This window comes from Stylophora pistillata, chromosome 11, assembly GCF_964205215.1.
Source record: "Stylophora pistillata chromosome 11, jaStyPist1.2, whole genome shotgun sequence".
Lineage (NCBI taxonomy): Eukaryota > Metazoa > Cnidaria > Anthozoa > Scleractinia > Pocilloporidae > Stylophora > Stylophora pistillata.
The window spans coordinates 4,089,815-4,109,311 of NC_142529.1; the positions used below are offsets into that span (position 1 = coordinate 4,089,815).

The window sequence follows — 19,497 nt, forward strand, 5'->3', positions numbered from 1 at the left end:
TAATATCGTAAACTTATATCAAGGAATGTCTATGTTAAGGCTCAAAATAGATGTAAACCTACCTCACTTGCTGTGTATTGTCGTTTCTGTGGTTCTAAATGGCGAATTTGAGCGATTTGGTAGATTTTGTGTTGACTGTTACCCTCGACTGTTACTCTCGTTGACTGTTTCTCTCCTTCTTATACAGTAAAGTAACACTCAACGCAAAATCTACCAAATCGCTCTAATTCGCCATTTAAGACCACAGAAACGACAATACACAGCAAATGAGGTAGGTTTACATTTAGTTTGAGCCTTAACATAGACATTCCTTGATATAAGATTACGATATTACGACTCTTCAATATTTTCCCATACATTTTTTTATATTTCGAATTAACGACCAGACACGCCGCTTGTGTGGGCCGCTTGTGTGGGCCGCTTGTGTGGGCCGCTTTTGTGGGCCGCTTGTGTGGGCCCCATGTGTTCAAAGTTTGGCCCTCAAGTGTATGTCTTTGAGCGACCGCCCTTTTTTGTAAGACACGAGCGGCGGATTTTTGTATAGTTCGCTCAGTAGTGGTTGTGTTTCTATTAAATGCCAGTTTCTCATGATAATTTGCTTTATGTGTGGCACTGATGGTTGGTATTGTGTAACAAAAGGCAAGATTCGTTGGTTCGTCTTCGGTTTCTGTTGAAGTGCTAACTTCCTGTTTTTGAAATTCACCTCTGAGAGGGTTGTGTTAATGAGGTCCTCTGGGTAGCCTCTCTTTAGCAAATGCGCTTTGAAATTTGCGATTTGCTCCTGTAAACTCCTGTTGTTCCTTTGTTGGCCTTTTTGAGGTTTAACTCAGAGTCACTCTTCAAGGCCCTCAGCGCCTTGCGTTCGGCTGGAAGCAAATTATCTTTTGGCTTTGTAAGTTCTATTTCCGAAAAGTCACTTTTAACCTCTTCTAAATGACTTTCAAGGGCTACTGATTTTTGTATTGGTGGTATCCATGTGGATTTGACGCGGCAGGGATGGGTTTTTTGTCCTCCCTTTGGAATATGTAAATCAGACGCATTCTCCTTGCACGTAAGATGAACTGGTCGAGATAACATGTCGACATAAATTGAAGGAAAAGGCGAGATATATGTCGACACTATGACGACAAATATGTCGACATAATTGAAATAAGGCGAGATATACGTCGACACGTATGTCGATATATTGACGAGAGAAAAAGAAAAGCTATGGCCCTTTAGGGGCTCCGTACATTCCAGACATTGAATTTGACCATAGTTGAAACCTAGTGCCTTAAATGAACGATTTCGTAAAAACTATCAGAAAATTCTTGAACGTGACTGGCGATAAGCAATACAAATGAGCACAAATGGGAAAGTGTACCTGTCATATTTGTGGCTGGAAAGTGTGATAGGACAGTTTTAAGGTGGTGCCTGCGCCACTAGACAATAGGCGTGACCCGCACGCTCTGTTATGCAGACTACTAGATTCAGTTTCTTGACAGGAAATGTGAACTTTTATGTTTTCATCCATGAAAATGTTTAACCGATGAGTGTTTTGCTTCTCAAATTTCTTCACAGATGAAATTAAATGGTGATGGGACTTCACGTCACTCTATTCTATCAGGACTACTCTTATGAGTAACGAATCTGAATCTCGCTTTTCATCGTTTACAACCAAACATTGGTTTTCCTTATCTCCACAGCGTCCTCATAACAATTCCCATAACACCAACGTTCAGAATGTTTTGTTTGCATTGCGTGACGGCTCATGACGAGTGTGACTTGGCGGCCTCGCCTTATTCAGATTAGTTTACCATGTGCAGAACGTTTCCGTGACGTTCTTGGTTTTTTTTTTTTTTTTTAATTTTTTTGTCGCAAGAAGCGAGTGGAGTTGTTAGCATTAAAACCGGAATTTCAGAGACCTTCTGTGAGTTAATTTGGTGTCAAAGAAAACAAGTAGAATTTGTTTCACAATCAGGAGCGTCTTAAATTGCTGATCATTTCTATTACAGTCCTAACCTTTATGCTTGATTCAAGGGTGATAATGGAAGGCTGATCACTCTTACAAGTCATAAGGTTTATCACACGTTTTCTTACAGATCCAAATTGGACTCAACTCAATCATTCAAGACTAAACTCGATTGACGCTAAATAGATGAACAGGAAATAGAAAACAAGGGGCCGGGTGAAAGAGAACAAGGTTTTGATTTACCAACGTGGACATATAAAGCCCCGATAGTAATACAGATAGGAATAAAATCCCCAAATGGCTGACATTTTCTCCAGCTTTTAGCGTCGTTCTCAGTGTCCTTACAATTGTCAGTTTCCAATCTTTTTTTCTCTTCTATGTCACTCTCGTGTAGTACCTAAGCTGAGGAACACCCTTAATTTGATTGTAATTTTTTCAATTTTCTCCGGGCCAGATGTTCTTTCACCCCAGAGAAGAAATAACAAACGCCGACCCTTTCACTCTCAAGCCTCATTCATAATTCTTCTTACTGTCTGCCATACAATTCTTATGATGCTAGTTTGGAGAAATTAGTATTTGATCCAATAATAATCTCCTCATTGATATTTTTCTTTATTCTCATCACTTGTCTGCCTCATATTGTAGTGATAAGGTAAGGAGATATTCTGTCTCGGTAACTGGTGGGAGTGAAAGAGTTGATGATGTTTCGGGGCTCCCTTGTTCCCTGGCGAAAACACGCCCGTTGACAACAAGGTTAACCATGACATTTACGGAAATCGTTGATAGAAAAAAATTCTTAAACGTCTTCTTTTCGCTTTTTGCGTACGTAAGACAAAATACTTGCATATACTGCGACCAAGATAATTTTCTCCCTGCAGGGCTTTGAGTATTACTGGAAAAGTTGTTAACATTACAGTTCAATTTTGCCGCTTGCTATTGCCGTTAACTTGATGCTTGCTATCAATAATTTGCGCAGTTCAATCGAAATTTCTCTCATGAACCGGGTTTCACTGACTTCAAATTTCCCGTCAATACCAATCAGTTGACAATATACCTTGGGTGTCCTTTTTAAATTCTATGGTACATTTCAAATCTCGGTTGCCATTCTTGTGACTTACCTATTATTTAATGGTTGTTTGGGTTTGGAAATAGGCGGGATAAAGAATTCCGAGGAACAGGAAAAAAAAAAAAAATTCAAGAAAGTTCATGGACAATTAGATACAGCGCACCATGTCTAGGCTTGTTGTTATTTGAAATCAGTCCGTTTAGAAACCTCCTCTTACTAACCGTTCACAACAGGGAAAAAACATCACAGAAACTGTACAACTGTCGGCGACTTCGGTTTCATTTCTCCGCTTGCCTCGTGTAGGCATACAAGATGTTTTCAATGTATCGGTTGAATAAGTTCGTTTCCGGCTAACTAATATCGTATGTGCTCCTCGCGCAAGAAGGCGCGTGGGACTGTGTTTCTTACTAGTGTTTACCATCAAATGTTCTTGTCCTTTTGGTAAAAATAAATACAGTTTTTCAGCTATAGATTAATGTATACTCATGGTTCGAAAATTTGCCAAACTGTCGTAGGTTGTGCCGAAGGGTAAAAAATTATCACGGCTAATAAGTGCAAACCAACTTTCATTAGAACATAGCTAGCAGAGTCGCGCAATCAAATTCATTATACGCAAGCGTGCTCAAAATCCCGATAGTGCACGCTGATAGCGTCAGCAAATCCGACTTCGCCAGAATTTTTTTTTTCGCGCGAGCAGCCATTGTTAGCGCGGGGAAAAGTAATATATTTCGCGACAATAATGGATACAAACAGAAAATCGGCCTGCTAGTCCGAAAAGGAAGACAATGTTTCGACCTTTTCCCATGGGCTAGAGTTCTTAAATAAGGCAGAAAAGAGAAAAACAAAGGAAAAGGATACTCGGCATCAGCGCCGTCACGATTCGCTTCAACTGATATTGTTGTCCGTTTTTCGCGTCGGATTTGATGCACAATTCCACCGGCTATGTTCTAAAACAATTGGTTCATGCTTTCAGCTGTGCACTATCGAGTTATGGAGCACGTGGGTAGTTTGGAGAGCACTCAAGAAGCTAGAGTTGCCCTCGGCTATCGCCTCGGGCAACTCTTACGCTTCTTTCGTGCTCTCCAAACTTCCCGCGTGCTCCATAACTCGATAGTGCACGCTAAAGCATGAACCAATTGTTAAATATCAACTACAAATGACATCATTCATGCATGAGAAAATAAATTTTTCTAGCAACACGAGCGCAGTAATAATTCTTGCTTCCAGTTGAGGAATTTCAGTGAACTTCTACTGCGACCATATCCTTCAGCGACAATTTCTAGCTCTTGGAAGTTTCATACACGCATTTGACAAAGCAGAGAATTGGAAGACTGGACGAGCTCTTAGTGAATTTTGTGCACACCGTACAAGCTGAATGCTACTCTTATCGTTGTCAAGGAACCGTTCTTTTGTAATCCATTACTTATATCTCTCACCCAGTTTCCCATCATGTCAGCATGATTGTTAACTGTGAGACTAAATGTGGCTAATGAACTGCTGTTCGCCAAGCCCTCACTAATACCATCGGCCCAAGATTCCATCACGTCAGCGTAATTGTTAACTGTGAGACTGAATGTCGTTAATGATGCGCACTTCGGCAGTCCCACACTCATAAAGAAGGCCCAGTTTGGTCCCTTGTCAGTGTGATTGTTAACTGTGAGACTGAATGTCGTTAATGATGCGCACTCCGGCAGTCCCTCACTCATATAGCGGGCCCAGTTTGCTCCCTCGTCAGTGTGATTGTTAACTGTGAGACTGAATGTCGTTAATGATGCGCACTCCGGCAGTCCCTCACTCATATAGCGGGCCCAGTTTGCTCCCTCGTCAGTGTGATTGTTAACTGTGAGACTGAATGTCGTTAATGATGCGCACTCCGGCAGTCCCACCCTCATATAGATGGCCCAACCTCCTCCCGCGTCAGCGTAATTGTTAACTGTGAGACTGAATGTCGTTAATGATGCGCACTTCGACAGTCCCACACTCATATATTGGGCCCAGATTGCTCCCTCGTCAGTGTGATTGTTAACTGTGAGACTGAATGTCGTTAATGATGCGCACTCCGGCAGTCCCTCACTCATATAGCGGGCCCAGTTTGCTCCCTCGCCAGTGTGATTGTTAACTGTGAGACTGAATGTCGTTAATGATGCGCACTCCGGCAGTCCCACCCTCATAGAGATGGCCCAACCTCCTCCCGCGTCAGCGTAATTGTTAACTGTGAGACTGAATGTCGTTAATGATGCGCACTTCGACAGTCCCACACTCATATATTGGGCCCAGATTGCTCCCTCGTCAGTGTGATTGTTAACTGTGAGACTGAATGTCGTTAATGATGCGCACTCCGGCAGTCCCACACTCATATAGATGGCCCAACCTCCTCCCGCGTCAGCGTAATTGTTAACTGTGAGACTGAATGTCGTTAATGATGCGCACTTCGACAGTCCCACACTCATATATTGGGCCCAGATTGCTCCCTCGTCAGTGTGATTGTTAACTGTGAGACTGAATGTCGTTAATGATGCGCACTCCGGCAGTCCCTCACTCATATAGCGGGCCCAGTTTCCTCCCTCGTCAGTGTGATTGTTAACTGTGAGACTGAATGTCGTTAATGATGCGCACTCCGGCAGTCCCTCACTCATATAGCGGGCCCAGTTTGCTCCCTCGTCAGTGTGATTGTTAACTGTGAGACTGAATGTCGTTAATGATGCGCACTCCGGCAGTCCCTTACTCATATAGCAGGCCCAATTTGTTCCCTTATCAGTAAGATAGTTAAGTGTGAGACTAAATGTAGTTAGGGATCTGCTGTTAGCTAAGCCCTCAGCCACACCTCTGGCCCACTCCCCTGGCATATCAGCGTGGTTGTTAACAGTGAGGTTGAACGTGGTTGATGACGCACAGCTTAATAGTGCAATAACTTCATCGTGTGTTGCAGTCTTCCCGTCAGCTAATAATGAGGCTGAGGGTGGAGAAAAATTAGTGAGAGTATCAAAACCACTTAAATAGCGGTCCTTACTGACACCATTCAAGTGCACTGAAATAGAATGCTCTGGACTCCCTTGAACTAACTTTTGAAGTGCAGTTTCTCCGTAGCTTGTGATTTCACCGCAAAGGTCAATAATACTGTGTGAGGACAAGGAATTGTTAGTCAGAAAATAGTCAACTAGACAATCCATAACATCATTGCTTAGTTTACCTCGGACACTCAAGTGGAGACCAGATAATGGCGAACTTTTCATGAAAAAACCTCCAAGGGCTTTTAAGCTGTCAACACTCAGTTCCCCACAGACGTTAACGGTTAACGACTTGTCTAATGACGCATCACCTAGAATCGGATAAGGCAGCAAACTTTCTTCATGTTTGATTTTCCCGCATACATTTGGATGAATAATAAGAGACTTCCATGACTTATTGGCTACCAGTAGGGTAGCAACAGCTGTCATCCACGCTTCTGGGATTTCTCCATACACCTGTAATTCTAAAGAGTGCAAAGTTCTATTTCGTAGAACACCTTTCTGCAGTGCTACGATTCCAGGGTTGCTGGGTTTTCCATGAACAACAAGACTAAGAGACTCCAGCCCGGTTTCTTCTGCAAGTCCTTCACTAACAGACGACGCTAAACAGTCATCCAGATCCCCATAAACAATAAGTGCGAGAGATCTTAGTGATGTTTTTAATAACACTTTTACAGCTTCTGCAACAGTGTTGTTTAGAATACAAAAGAATTCAAGCGCAACACAGTTCAATTGTGAAAAAGTCGATAACAAGGCACTAGCATTGTAGGTGCACCTCTCAGTACTCACGTCAAACAGTTTAAGCGTGACTTTTCTTAATGAAGTGCTTGACGACACACTCTCAGCGAACAGATCTGCAATATCATGGGACATGTTCTCGATATTACAAATGACAAGCTCTGTAGGAGTTTGACTGTCTTCGAGAATTCGATGGAAATTATGCACATCGTCTCTATTAAAAGACTGTACATTACACAGGCTAAGTGTGGTTAGCTGCACTGGTGTTGAATCACCTTCAAGCATGGCGCCTTCATAAGCATATCGTATCAACCTCAAGCAAGACCGCTCTTTCTCACCCACTTTAAAATCAGTTGGTACTGGAATAAGAGGGCAGACAACTTTGCCAAAATGATCGGCAGCACCACTCTCTTCTAAAAGATCAAGTAAGAACTTACAGTCTCTAACAGGATTACGCCAGTTCCAGTCTCCACTCAGAATCGTTCCTATCTGTTTGAAAAACACCGTTCCTTCCATGCCCAATATGCCAGCTACAAAGAAAAATACTTGTCTGTATTTTTCACAAACATCTTTCTTGCCTAAAGTAAGGTTTGGTTGGTTCGTCAAGAGCTCGTTTGCTAGGTAGAAGGCAGCTAAAAACTCTTGAAATGTTTTGTGAAGAAAATGACACTGATGCCTTGGCTCATGACTTAGCCTTGAACTGGCTTCCATGAAAACAAGGCCCAATTTGATTGCTGGAAATCTTCTCACACGGGTCCTCGAATGTTCTAACTTGTCCAGTTCCTCCTCCGAAAACGAACGGCGGTCTTCTAGAAGACAATTCCACGCTAGCTCCCCAAGTACAAGTATGGACTCTTTAAATTGATTCTCTAGGGCTTTGTCGGCATTCTGATGAACGTTCAGGCCATTTCGGGAGCAATATCGCCTTAGCAAGCATCGAAAAATAATCTGATAAAGCTTTGTGCGATTAGATGGAAGTTTCCCTTCAAAGTCTTCAAAAACAACGCACAAGAGAAGGAGATTCAACGGATTATTCCTTAACGCATCTAGGTAAGTATTTTCTTTAACAGCTTGAATGAGCCTCTCGCCTTTTGACACATTTTGTGGATCGACGATTTTAAAATGATTCCTGATGTAATCTGTAGCGTCCTTTGCAGTGAACCCTTTAATCTGCAAAAGTGTATCAAACTCATAGCGCCGCCGGACATCGATTCCCTTTTCTTCGCGTGAGGTGGCCAAAATGAAACAACATGAGAAAATTTTTCTTTCAAAGAGCCTATGAATAACCTTTTCCGATCCTTGTGGTAACTCATCAAGGCCATCCAGGATTAAAAGAATCTTGTCCTGATTCTTGCCATCTCTGATGTAATCCAAAAAATCTTCCCTATTTTTCATGTCATCATTCAGAAGTTGCTCATCAATAGCTTGTACTATGTCTTCGGTATCTTTGTGAATGTCACAGCATTTCAGAAGGAACAACAACTGAAACACAGGGAAATGAAACTCGACTGGTACTGACTTTTTGGCCCAATCTCTGGCAATTTTTAGACAAAATGTAGTCTTCCCAATCCCGGGGTTTCCTTCTACAAGTACCATCATTTTGGCGTCTTTTTCACCCTCTTTAGCAGGCTTGAAAATCTCATACATGTGAACCTCCTTCTCCGTTAGCTGAAAGAAAGCCTTCCTTCTCCATTGGACTTGCAACCTGGTGTAAACGTCATCAATAGGTAATTGGATGTCACTGTCCCACAGCAGTGGTTTTACATTGGAACGTCTGATGTATTTATCTTGAAGGTGTTCCACAACTAGACAATGATCCGAACCTGCAAACAAACGCACTTCGTTCTTAAAGGCACATGTATGCAAATAAACATTGACTTTAATCACCGAGAGAAAAATGGCCAGTGTTGCAAATGGCTCCTTCAAAAGTAACAGAAGGCTTGTTCTAAGCAGTCTTCATACAACGGTTCTTTAGTAGCAAAAAAGGGGGAGGAAAATTTTGAAAAAGCGCTGGATTTCCAACCAAAAGCGTTATACGATTTAAGATGAAGTTTACCTTTAAGGCGCTGTACAGATTGAGTGGCGATAGAGGATGAACTCTGTTGAACCTCTTCATTTGAAGCTTGCCTGGACTTGATTACTAGGGCATCTGGAAAAGAAAAATTTAATAACCGCACTTGAAAATATATGGTTATCACAGTTGGTTCTCATTACCCAGGTATACAGTATCATGTAACTTTTTTTCTGCTTGTTTTCTAAGGAAGCTGGATTATTCTCTTTATGTCACTCTATGACAAACTATTTTATTTTGTCCTAAAATATATGTGAACTATGAAGAAAGATGCAGTTGTCTACCTTCATGGTATACTGTTACAGTAGCTGAGCATTTGTTGTTAGAAACTGCAAGGGAAGGTAAAGAATGATCTTCCACTATCAAGGGCTGGCAAGTACTAGGATCACCTGCACGAATCAACCGAAAAAAAGGCATAATTACGAGAAAAGTTTAGAGTGAAAAACACGAGCATGCGGTATACATTGAGAGCTAACGACATGCTTCATCCAATACTATAATTATATATAACAAGATCTTTAGCAACTCAAATGTGATCATTATTCAAAAGGTAACTTGAGGTGGACCCACAAAATTAATACATGTACAAGTAAAAAAAAAGTAAACATTAACGAACCTCTAAGGCTGGTTACGTCTTACATGTATGTCTTTTAGTAATGACTACCAATGTTGTAAACACACTAAGAGAGCCTATCAAAGAAGACCCACATGTACGAACAAGAGCAAGTTTTAGTCAAATAACTGAAGTACAAGACAGTGGAAGTGGCTCAAAATGGTTTCATTATTTTCAAACAATAATTCTTTTATAAACTGTTCTTTGAAAAACTTTTTTCTGTGGTCAAATAATTTCTCAAAAGGTGGTAATAATTTTTCCCAAAATAAAGATTACCAAAGCAAGACTACAACCTTTAATGCTTACAGAAACCCTCATTTATTGCTTTATCTTTGCTGTAACTCTTTAACAAGTCCAACAACACCAGTCCTGTATCACTGAATTTTCATTAATGTATCGAGAAATATCAATGCCATTTTTCAAAGGAATAGAGGAAACATTTGGTAGTATCAATGGAAGAAAGAATTGGAGCTTAAATTCAATGAAACCATTTACGTGTTTAGCCACCCTATAGGCAGCTCAAACAGCTTTTTAACAACAGTAGTTGTGACTGCATTAATCGTATACTGATGGGAAAATAAAAATAAAAGGTAAAAGAATAGCATCGTTCTTACCAAAGACAACATGCACCATTTTCTTAACAATATCTTGACACTGCTGCTGCCAGCTGTACTTTGCTGCATACTTTTCTTGAAGAACAGTGGCTTCCTCAAGTCGCATCTTCCTCTTTTTCTGACGGACAATTCTGATGGCATTGGCCCATTCTTTAGGATTCTCTGAATTAATTACACATGGAGGACCGAAAGGAACTTCCCCCAGTGCTTCTCCGAGTCCAGAGTTACCACTTACAAGAATAGGTAGACAAGCAGATAAGGCTTCCAGCCCAGTCAAACCAAAACCTTCAGTTCTTGAAGGCATGATTGCCAGATCGGCCTCACAGAATAAACTGCCAAGCTGTTCTCGATCTTCTTTGAAGCAACGAACTGTTAGTTGACTAGGGGGAATGCCAAACGCAAGCAACTTGTTTTTCACTTCTTCCTCTTTTCCTTTTGGTGCACCTACAAACATTAGCTGGTATGACTTGTCTTTCAACTGAGCAATTGCTTTTACTGCAATGTCATACCCTTTTAGCTCAAAATCTTCACCATCACCACGCCCAAAAAGGAGAACACAAAAGTTCTTCCTTTCTTGTGAGGCCTGTTCAACACTACAGAACTCAGTAAAAATACTTGGGGTGAGAGTGACAACATGCTCATCTTTCTTACTGGGGCGAAGGTAGCGAGAGTAGGCATCTGCCAGTTTTGGTCCAATCGCAACCACCTCATCAGCCATCTCACAAAGTTGTACTTCTGCACGATGTTTCTTCTCACCTCTAAAAATGGCTTCTTCATAACTTTTAAACATTCCAAGTTCTTCTGGAGCTGTGTGAACAACCTGGATCCACTTGCAGGGTTGCTGCTTTTGAATGAGTGGTATCTGTCGACCCAGATGCACTCCATGTCCTATGACACAGTGCGGATGATGACCTTCAGGTAATGAAGCCAACCAATCAACTGGCTGATCATGACCGGGCAATTCTTGGGCTTCAATCAGTTGAACATTATGGCTCCTGGCAGCTCTCCTATCCTCCTCACTACATCTTGGAAGATACACACTGATATCAACATTGGGATGTTTTGCTAACTGAATTGCCAGTTCCCTGTTGATAGTTGACAAGCCTCCTTTTGATGACCTCCATTCACTACCCAATAGAGTAACTCTTAGCACTTTACTCTCCATCAAACTTGGGCTTTCCTGTGATGTAGAGGCTACACTACAAAGGGATGATACCTAAAAGAAAGTTTTATTCAATGTGAATCAAGAGGAATTACAAGCAGTGAAGAATACAGAGAAATAACAATTTAAACTCAATAGGGTTATGTCAGTAGAACAGACCATTTTGTACCAGCTACTTTGTGAAATGTGATCAAAGACAGAAAATATTAAGTATTTTTGAACTGATTTTAGCATCAATGTTTGGCTAAAAAAAGGTTACTCACATTGTTCCCAAAAAACTCCAAAAATCACATCTCAATGAGTTTTAAATCTAAAAGTTTTTCAGGAGAGTATACAGAAGAGGGGAATGTTCCTTTGCAGCATGCCATGCTTTCTACATGTGTACAAGCATACTGGGGGAATTCAATTTAACCACCAGCTACTCACTTTAGATATTTACTAATGACAACCCTGATTCAAAATAATAAAACTGATTTAGGGCTGCATTACTTTTAACCAATCCCTTTTTGGATTATTACTAGCCCAAACTAAAGTCTATAAAGAGATTGATCTTTACAGTGAACGACCCGGAAACAATGCTTTGATTACAAGTCAAAATAAAACAAGATGGCAGGTTTTGAAGATTTAAGTCTCCTGTTTAGGTAAGAGATAATATAGTCATGCCATGAGTTACATCACACTCTACCCAGAAAAATGATGCTCACTTAAATACAGCTCTACACTGTATTCTATTCTTACTAATTCTTGGGAATAATTAATTGCTTGAGCTCAATTAATCTTTAAAAATAGACAGTCAAAAACTTCATGTAGCTACTGGTATAGCACAATTTTTGTAGCATTAAAAAGAACTAGAGGTTGTAGTGTTCCACAATATTTGTCTCAAAAGCTAAAGAGAAAACCTGCTGCATTTCACATAATTATTTATAAGCATCCTGTTCCACAAGAGAAAGACGATTCAAGAATAAATTGTCTATTTGACATTCAACCAATGATTGAAATGGTTACAAACTATAATAATTACAATGATAACAATGGCAACATAATAACAATTTAAAGGATTGCCCTGAAAACCTCATGGTTCCCCTATCCCCTTGGGTCCAACAAAGATTGACAATGCTTCTTTTAATTTCCCCTGCTGAATGGAAATAATTTTTCATTTTATTGCCATTCCATTTTTTGAAACTTTTTCTTGAGATATTCTGTCATTCTGCATCTTAACATATTCTGCCATTCTGCTGATCCAGTGTTCCTCGATTCCATCATTCCATAGAATAACTCCAGGTATCATATTTCCTGAAAGTTCTATGATACATGAATCACACCTATTAAGATATTTCTACGAGGGAAATTTCTGTTTTAAATCACCCACAATTCTGAAATGATGGCGAGATGTTTATCCCTTTCTGCTGTCTTCCAAAGTGTCACAGCAAGTCCTTGTAGTGTCATGATCTGTCACAGCAGGAACTGAAAAGATTATACCTAAATTGGATCTACATAATTTGCTGATTTAAATGATAAAAAGCTCTCCATTTAATGAAAAAAAAGTTTTCCTTGAAGTTTCATGATGCACCAATCTAACCTACTGAGATATTTCTGCTAGAAAAACTTTTGTTTCTACAATCCCCTGCAATCCTGAAATGAGAGTAAGATGCTTATCACCTTCTGCTGCCTTCCCTAGTTTCATGGCAAGAACTGAAACCATAATGTGTTAGTGGCTGTAAGCCAGAAATCACAAAAGGAAAGAACTCAAATGTGTATCGAGGGCAAATGTCAAACTACTAACCTAAAGATACTCAGAAAAAAAAAACAATAAGTGAAGACCTCAGGTCAAAATTGGGTCAAGATTGGAATTCTGTTGTTAATTCTATTGTCATGCAATCACTTGCAAAGGGTGGTGAGATAACGGCTGTGCATTCCCAAAATACAGTAGGCACAAAAATTTCTATCAAAAGGGCTTTGCACGCTTGATTTGTATCAAGAGCTCATGAGGAAAGAACTGAGGAAATATTGTGAGTTCCCATGAAGAATCAAAGCTTAGACTTTCACGATTCTCTACTCTGACCATCTACAGGGCCACAGATACTCTAGGGTGGGGTAGGACACTCTTTGGATCATGTGTGACAAGCAGCCCACATACTGTTACTAAGTCTTTAAGTAACAATATAACTTGGACTATTATATTCCATCTGGTAATGAGTTTTTAATACTGTTACCATACTGGATAATTCTCTTAATAGTAAAAAGTCTTGGTTGTACAATCTTAATAGGACAGAATATATCTCATTCCTGAAATTCATACTGTATACTAGGTCTGCTGAAGAACTTATTGAACTACTATGATTGCATATCAATGGATGTAGAGACAAGGCTACACATTGACGGCCAGCAATTGGCCCAAACATTGCAGTATTACCTTGAAAATTAATAATTATAATAATAATTATTATGATCATAATTTATATTGTGCAAATTAACATATGGATATGATCAAATGCACATCACAACACTTTTGAGGGGACTTTGGCCGGACTGCATCAGCAGTGTACAATCAATCAAAGCAAACGTGAAGATACCCCCCCCCCCGCCCAATTCCCAGTAAACAGGCCAGACCACATCACCGTAATCTCATGAGTCCCCTGCCTAACCAAATTAACTAATTAATAGATGCAGGTGATGGGACCTATGGTTTATTCGTCCTTATCCAAGAAAAGTAGAGTGTCTCTCCATTTCTTGATATTATAGCAAGGTAGCACATTCTCCTCAGTTATTTTAAGACCTTGAGTGTTGGTCCGGCTGGTGCTCGAACCCTCGACCTCCCGTTCAACAGACTGGCGCTCTAACCAATATTGAGCTAACCAGGAGGTGGTTGAGTATAAAATATAGCAGAAGTTGTTTTGTCAGAATCAATTACTCGGTGTAAGGGGCAAGATTTTTTTCTACATCTCTGCTTAAATAAACTTATTCTGAATAATTCAGTCTGTGACTGCGAGTCTTGTAAACATGGGATAAACTGCTGGCAGCATTTTTTTTGTGTTCTTGGATTTTTCAACAGTGAAGCATAAGAAATGAGCTTACATGTAGTATTCTATGCCCTTTTATGAAAATTAAAAAGTGAATGTGTAGACCATAGTTTCCTCCACCTGGGTGAAGCAACACCAGAAGCTAGGTCTCCCTTAAACAGGTCTTCTGACAGGGTGCGCAGGTGCGGAACCGCACAATTCAGCCAAACCCGCACAATCCCACACAATCCGTGAAAATTCGCAAACTCCCGCACAATGCGGATACTTTTATTTAATTGAAATTTCAATGAAAACGGGTATTTCTGTCGAGTATCAAGATTTCTAGAATATTTTAGACTATTCTCAGACTATTAGCAGAAATTTAGCCCAATGAGCCCTACATTCCTGTGATGAATTTGTCTTTTTATTACAATGAACAGAAAAGATAGTTGGACAGCTCTTTCAAATATATTGCATTCATTTTGTAGACAGTTTACAAAGTCTTTGTTGACAAAGTTATGAAATAATGCTGTGAGCATGCATATGATCAAAAGGCCAGCCTGTGATAGTTGAACAAATGATAGACTGTTATAGAAACTGTTGAACATCCTTAAGAGAAACAATACAATAATTAATAACAAACTAATCCTTATTGTCATCGATACAAGTCCAAGGCTTCTGATTCTGTTAAAGTGCCCCTGAGATCAAAATTTTCGTACATCATTTTTTTTCCATTTTCGTGTTCAGTGTGTCTCCTTCACCTACTCTGCCAAATTTCAGTTTAGACCCAGCACCAGAAATATCTTTTTTCGGGCCGTTAAATTCACGATTTCGCATCCGCCATTATTTGATCATGTTCCCGAAGTTGATCGCAAGACTCAGAGGAAGTGACGTCTAAGGCTCAACGCAAAAATCTCACATGGCAAAATGTCAAGCAAACATAACAGAGTGCTTCACTCTATTCTTACAAAAACTAAACAAAAATGATTGGCCTCGGTGTGTAATTCAAAGGTGAAGTAATCGTGCAGACCATGCTGCTGGTATTTCTCTCCATCAGAGCCTTGCAAATAGATCAGAGCTGGAAAAACAGATGCCATCTGTGCGACCTCGCCGAGTAAACTTCAATCCGACAGAAATATTTGTGATCTACTCCAAACAGTCTTCTCGGAGGACTGTTTTGAGAGATCTGTGTACTTTGAAGGATCTAGGGGAAGAATTCTGTCGGGTTCAGTGCCTACCGTTCAAGAGGAGAAGCGACAAGAAAAACCGTCCTCAGTGCAATCTCGACACCGGAAAGCGAAGTCTACGAACCTCCACGGATTTTGTCACCTTTACATATGAGCTGATCAATATCCACCTTTAACAACTCTCTGGCAGAATACCTTAGACAAAGGAAAGTACTCGGTGAACATTGCAAATAAGAATGATAAAATAGCCGAATTAAGGATTGAGATTTCTGACCTGAAAGAGCTCACTTTTATACAAAAGAGATGAAAAATATAAGTGTGTTCTGATTCTAAAAAAAGCTGGCTTTAATATCAGCAAAACCAGAACAAACAGCTTAAGACACAGAGCGTAAAAACACTTTAAAATGTAGGCTTGCAGCCAAAAAACCGAGAAAATGAAAATTTCTTTAAAAACCTGTCAAACTATCAACCATCTGACAGCCAAGTCAGCATCAAAGGGTCTCAAATTCATCCCAATGCCCGTGACAAACAGATTTAAAATCAGGCCAACTTTTGCGAGACTTATTCGCAAGACGAATGCGCCTCTGTTACACCTTTCACGGACAAAACAAAGAGCCACTTCTGTTTCATATCAAACTAAATGCCACCGGCTCAGTCTTCTATTGCCCTTCAGAGCTACTTGGGAAATTGTCATAACGCTACTTGCAGACTGCATCTAGGCCAAAAAATACTTTGTAACGCAATGAGGTCACGGCTCTAAAAGAGTTGAAACAAACTCTGCTTTAAACCTCATCGAAGCAACACAACAATAGTCATCATGAATAAGACAGAAAAAACAAAAGAGGCCAAAGAACAACTCAACCGCCTCCCGGTTAGCTCAATTGGTAGAGCGCCGGACTGTTGTGCGGGAGGTCGTGAGTTCAAATCCGGCCGGACCAACACTCAGGGTCTTTAATTAACTGAGAAGAAAGTGCTGCCTTTGTAATAATATCTGCAAATGGTTAGACTTTCTAGTCTTCTCGGATAGGGACGATAAATGGAGGTCCCGTCTCCTGCAGGGTTGGGGTAGGAGACATTAAGTTCCCACACACGAGATTACTGAGTGATGGATGTCCTCCCCGGGGTGGGATGGGTGGGTAAAAAAGGGGTTAGGTGTCACTAGGAACGAAAGTTCTGTTCCTTTCTCCTGCCATTCCTGTCGCGAATGAATTAAAATTAAACTAAACTTAAACTAAACTCAACAACAGAGTTCACTTCAAACCTCTCAAAGCACCGATGGTAAAAACCACGTAGGAAAGGGTTCATGAGATCATTGACCTAACGCATCGGGGAAAACACATTGATGGCTTACAAATGGCTTTCACAAACTTCCAATATCTGCTTTCCGACGCACAATTAGCCATTGCCGAAAACTATTTTTACTAATCACCCGATCATTTCTTACAAAAAGGGAAAATCCCTTACGACAAGCAAAAATACAGTTCGAAGGCGATAAAGCGATACAACCACAAAAGCCACATGGAGAGTCCGTGCCGTTCTGTGTTTATCTTTTTTCACATGACAAAAATTCATCGTTTGCCAGTGCAAAACTATCCACAGAAGCTTCAGATGATTTCTGGGACAATTCATAATCTGAAAAAGTCGACATTTCCCGACTGACAACGAAACAGTTCTCAAAAAACTAACGTGCGATTCTCTGTGCAGCGAACAAAGAGAGTTGTGACAAAGCGAAGCATAAGTTTGTTGAGCCTTTGATGTCATGATGACGTTTTTGCGAGCATGGCTGGAACATGTTTTCAGCATTGGCGGACGATTTTTGGACGACTTTGAAGCGGTAAAAATTGGTCATCGAAGGTTTGTTTTTTTGAGTTTTTAATGGCAAAAAGGGTCTTAACTTGACCTAATTCAACATTATGTGAACAATTTAGGCCAAAATAAAATGGTAAATTTTCGTCTCAGGGGCACTTTAACAAATTGATTGTCATCTTGAAAGATTCTAATATGGCATCCAATGTTGTTTGGAATGTTTTCTCTGACTGTCTACTCAGAGTAGTCCTCAATGAAGTCCCTTCCCACTTAACAGTTGGTTTGATTATGCTTGAGTACTTTTGAGTTCATTTGAGTATCTTTGGCAATGTCTTTGGAATTGCTTTGAGTTTTTTTAGCATTGTTTTGAGCAATATTGGCATTGGTTTGTCATTCTTTGGTTCACGGAACGACCCATTTCAAAAACTGATGCTCGACATTGCTTTCATGCTTGCGGAGGATTGCCCCAGACCATCAAGCATGGCAGGCATACACACTTTTGATATTGTTGATAGATAGATGGATAGATAGATAGGAAACCAAAACCTAACCTCAGCCTACTGCACAGGAATAATTGCTGTACATCGATCATGACACATTTTGCCAAGAATATACAAACTTCAAAAACTTTTGACCAATTTCCAATTACTGGTTCATGTATTATGAATGTGGGTGTTGAGAAAAATAATGTAGGCTCATCTCTGTTTAAAGGGTAACTGGTCAAGTCACCTGAAATTCATGTCATCCAAAGTCATGTTGCTCAAAATTGAAGTCATGTCCCTCAAATAAAATAACAAGCTAACCGAAGAAACAAATACTTAAAAGATCTGAGACTTATATACTGTACATAGGCTATAAAGTTGAGAAATCTTTATCAGCAAATCAAGCACTGTTTATTTTCTAACACCATGAAGATGATACATGTAGTCAGAATAGAAATATGTTTGAGTGACGACTCTCAATAATTTTGCATCAGGCCATGACATAATTTTTCTATGATAATGAATTTCTTAAATTTCCTCATCATCAATGAATTAAGCTTGTGGGTACTCATCTAATGTGCATAGTTTTTTTTTCTTCTTTCTTTTTTTCAGTATTACTGTAAGCAACGACACTCTCCCCAAGGAGCTGCCTCAGATGCTAGGCACTGTTGCTTAGCAAAAACAGTCCATAGTATGTAACAAAAGCAGCTTGAAAGTATTCGCTTTGATAGCTAATTGCAGTGTTAATGTTGCCCAATACAAAGCAGGAAAAGAGAAATATAAAACATATAAGAGACAAGTTGGAAGAACTCAGTGCATACACTTACAATTACCTCCCTTCGATACCGTACTAATTCAATCATCTGCCCAAAGTATGAGTACGTACCTTTTGTAGCCTAGACATCACAGGAAGCCTTCGCAGTACCTTTGATTTTGAGTCCTCAAACTAAAATACAGTCGTTATCTGGTAAAGAAAAGCAAACGAAATGTTTGTAAGGAGATCATCTAAGTTGCATACATTGTAGGTACATGTAAATTGCAAGTACTGCACAATGCACTTGCAAATACGTCGTTCAGGTAAACTAGCTGTATAGAAGTCAGCTGTAAGTGGTAGTTATGGTTATCATATGTCAAATCTTGTTGTAGCTCATCGATCTAAAATTCAGGGTCTATGAACAAATCTAATGAAACCGGAAGCAACCCCAACAGAGTACCAAACTGTAGCTACATAATCGTCGAACTCCTTCCTAATTCAAGGCGTACTTCAAAATCAGTTGGCATTAAGAGAAAACCGATTACCTTCTACGTTGCTACCTTCTATTAACAATTTTATGGCACGTTTCCTTTGCCATCGAAAACGTATATCTAGTGGTTAGATGTCATAACTTCATTTTGAAATACGCACGCTAAATTCCGCCATTCTGCTTACCTTTGAATCGATTTGAAAGGATGAAAAAGACCTTCTGGACACATAGAAAACAACCATTATGGACATTGGGAGACTACATATTGGTGGAATCTGGAAAAAAAACCCTGTTCATCCCATCTTTGAGCAGATATTTCACAAAGGAATCGAGCACGTAGCTTGTGCGGAGTTGAAATGTAAATCCCTGATGCAATTTGGGTGAGGGCTACCCCATTTCCAAATATGGAAAGTGTTGAGAGTTTTCTTTGGCAAAAAATGCAGTTTTGAAGGGTAGCTTAGAATTAATAAATCATAACTATTCTTCAACTTTTTCTTAAGATTTTTGATTTTCATGGAAATCATGCTTGGTAAATTTATGGTTAGACTAATAAAAT

At 39.9% G+C, this 19,497-nt stretch overlaps 1 protein-coding gene across 2 annotated transcripts; it reads right to left on the bottom strand.

Annotated features, from left to right (window-relative positions):
- Positions 1–3,002: 3,002 nt before the first annotated feature.
- LOC148719730 (uncharacterized) lies at positions 3,003–19,323 on the bottom strand. Of its 2 annotated transcripts, XM_088738105.1 has the most exons (6): positions 19,127–19,323; positions 18,584–18,661; positions 10,062–11,277; positions 9,119–9,223; positions 8,820–8,912; positions 3,003–8,586 (listed from the first exon to the last, which is right to left on the bottom strand). In XM_088738105.1, the coding sequence occupies exons 2-6, from the start codon at positions 18,599–18,601 to the stop codon at positions 4,361–4,363; spliced, it is 5,658 nt and encodes a 1,885-aa protein (XP_088594231.1). In that variant the 5' UTR covers positions 18,602–18,661; positions 19,127–19,323; the 3' UTR covers positions 3,003–4,360. The 2 variants fall into 2 exon arrangements, with proteins under 2 accessions (XP_088594231.1, XP_088594233.1); XM_088738107.1 differs by lacking the exon at positions 9,119–9,223.
- Positions 19,324–19,497: the final 174 nt, after the last annotated feature.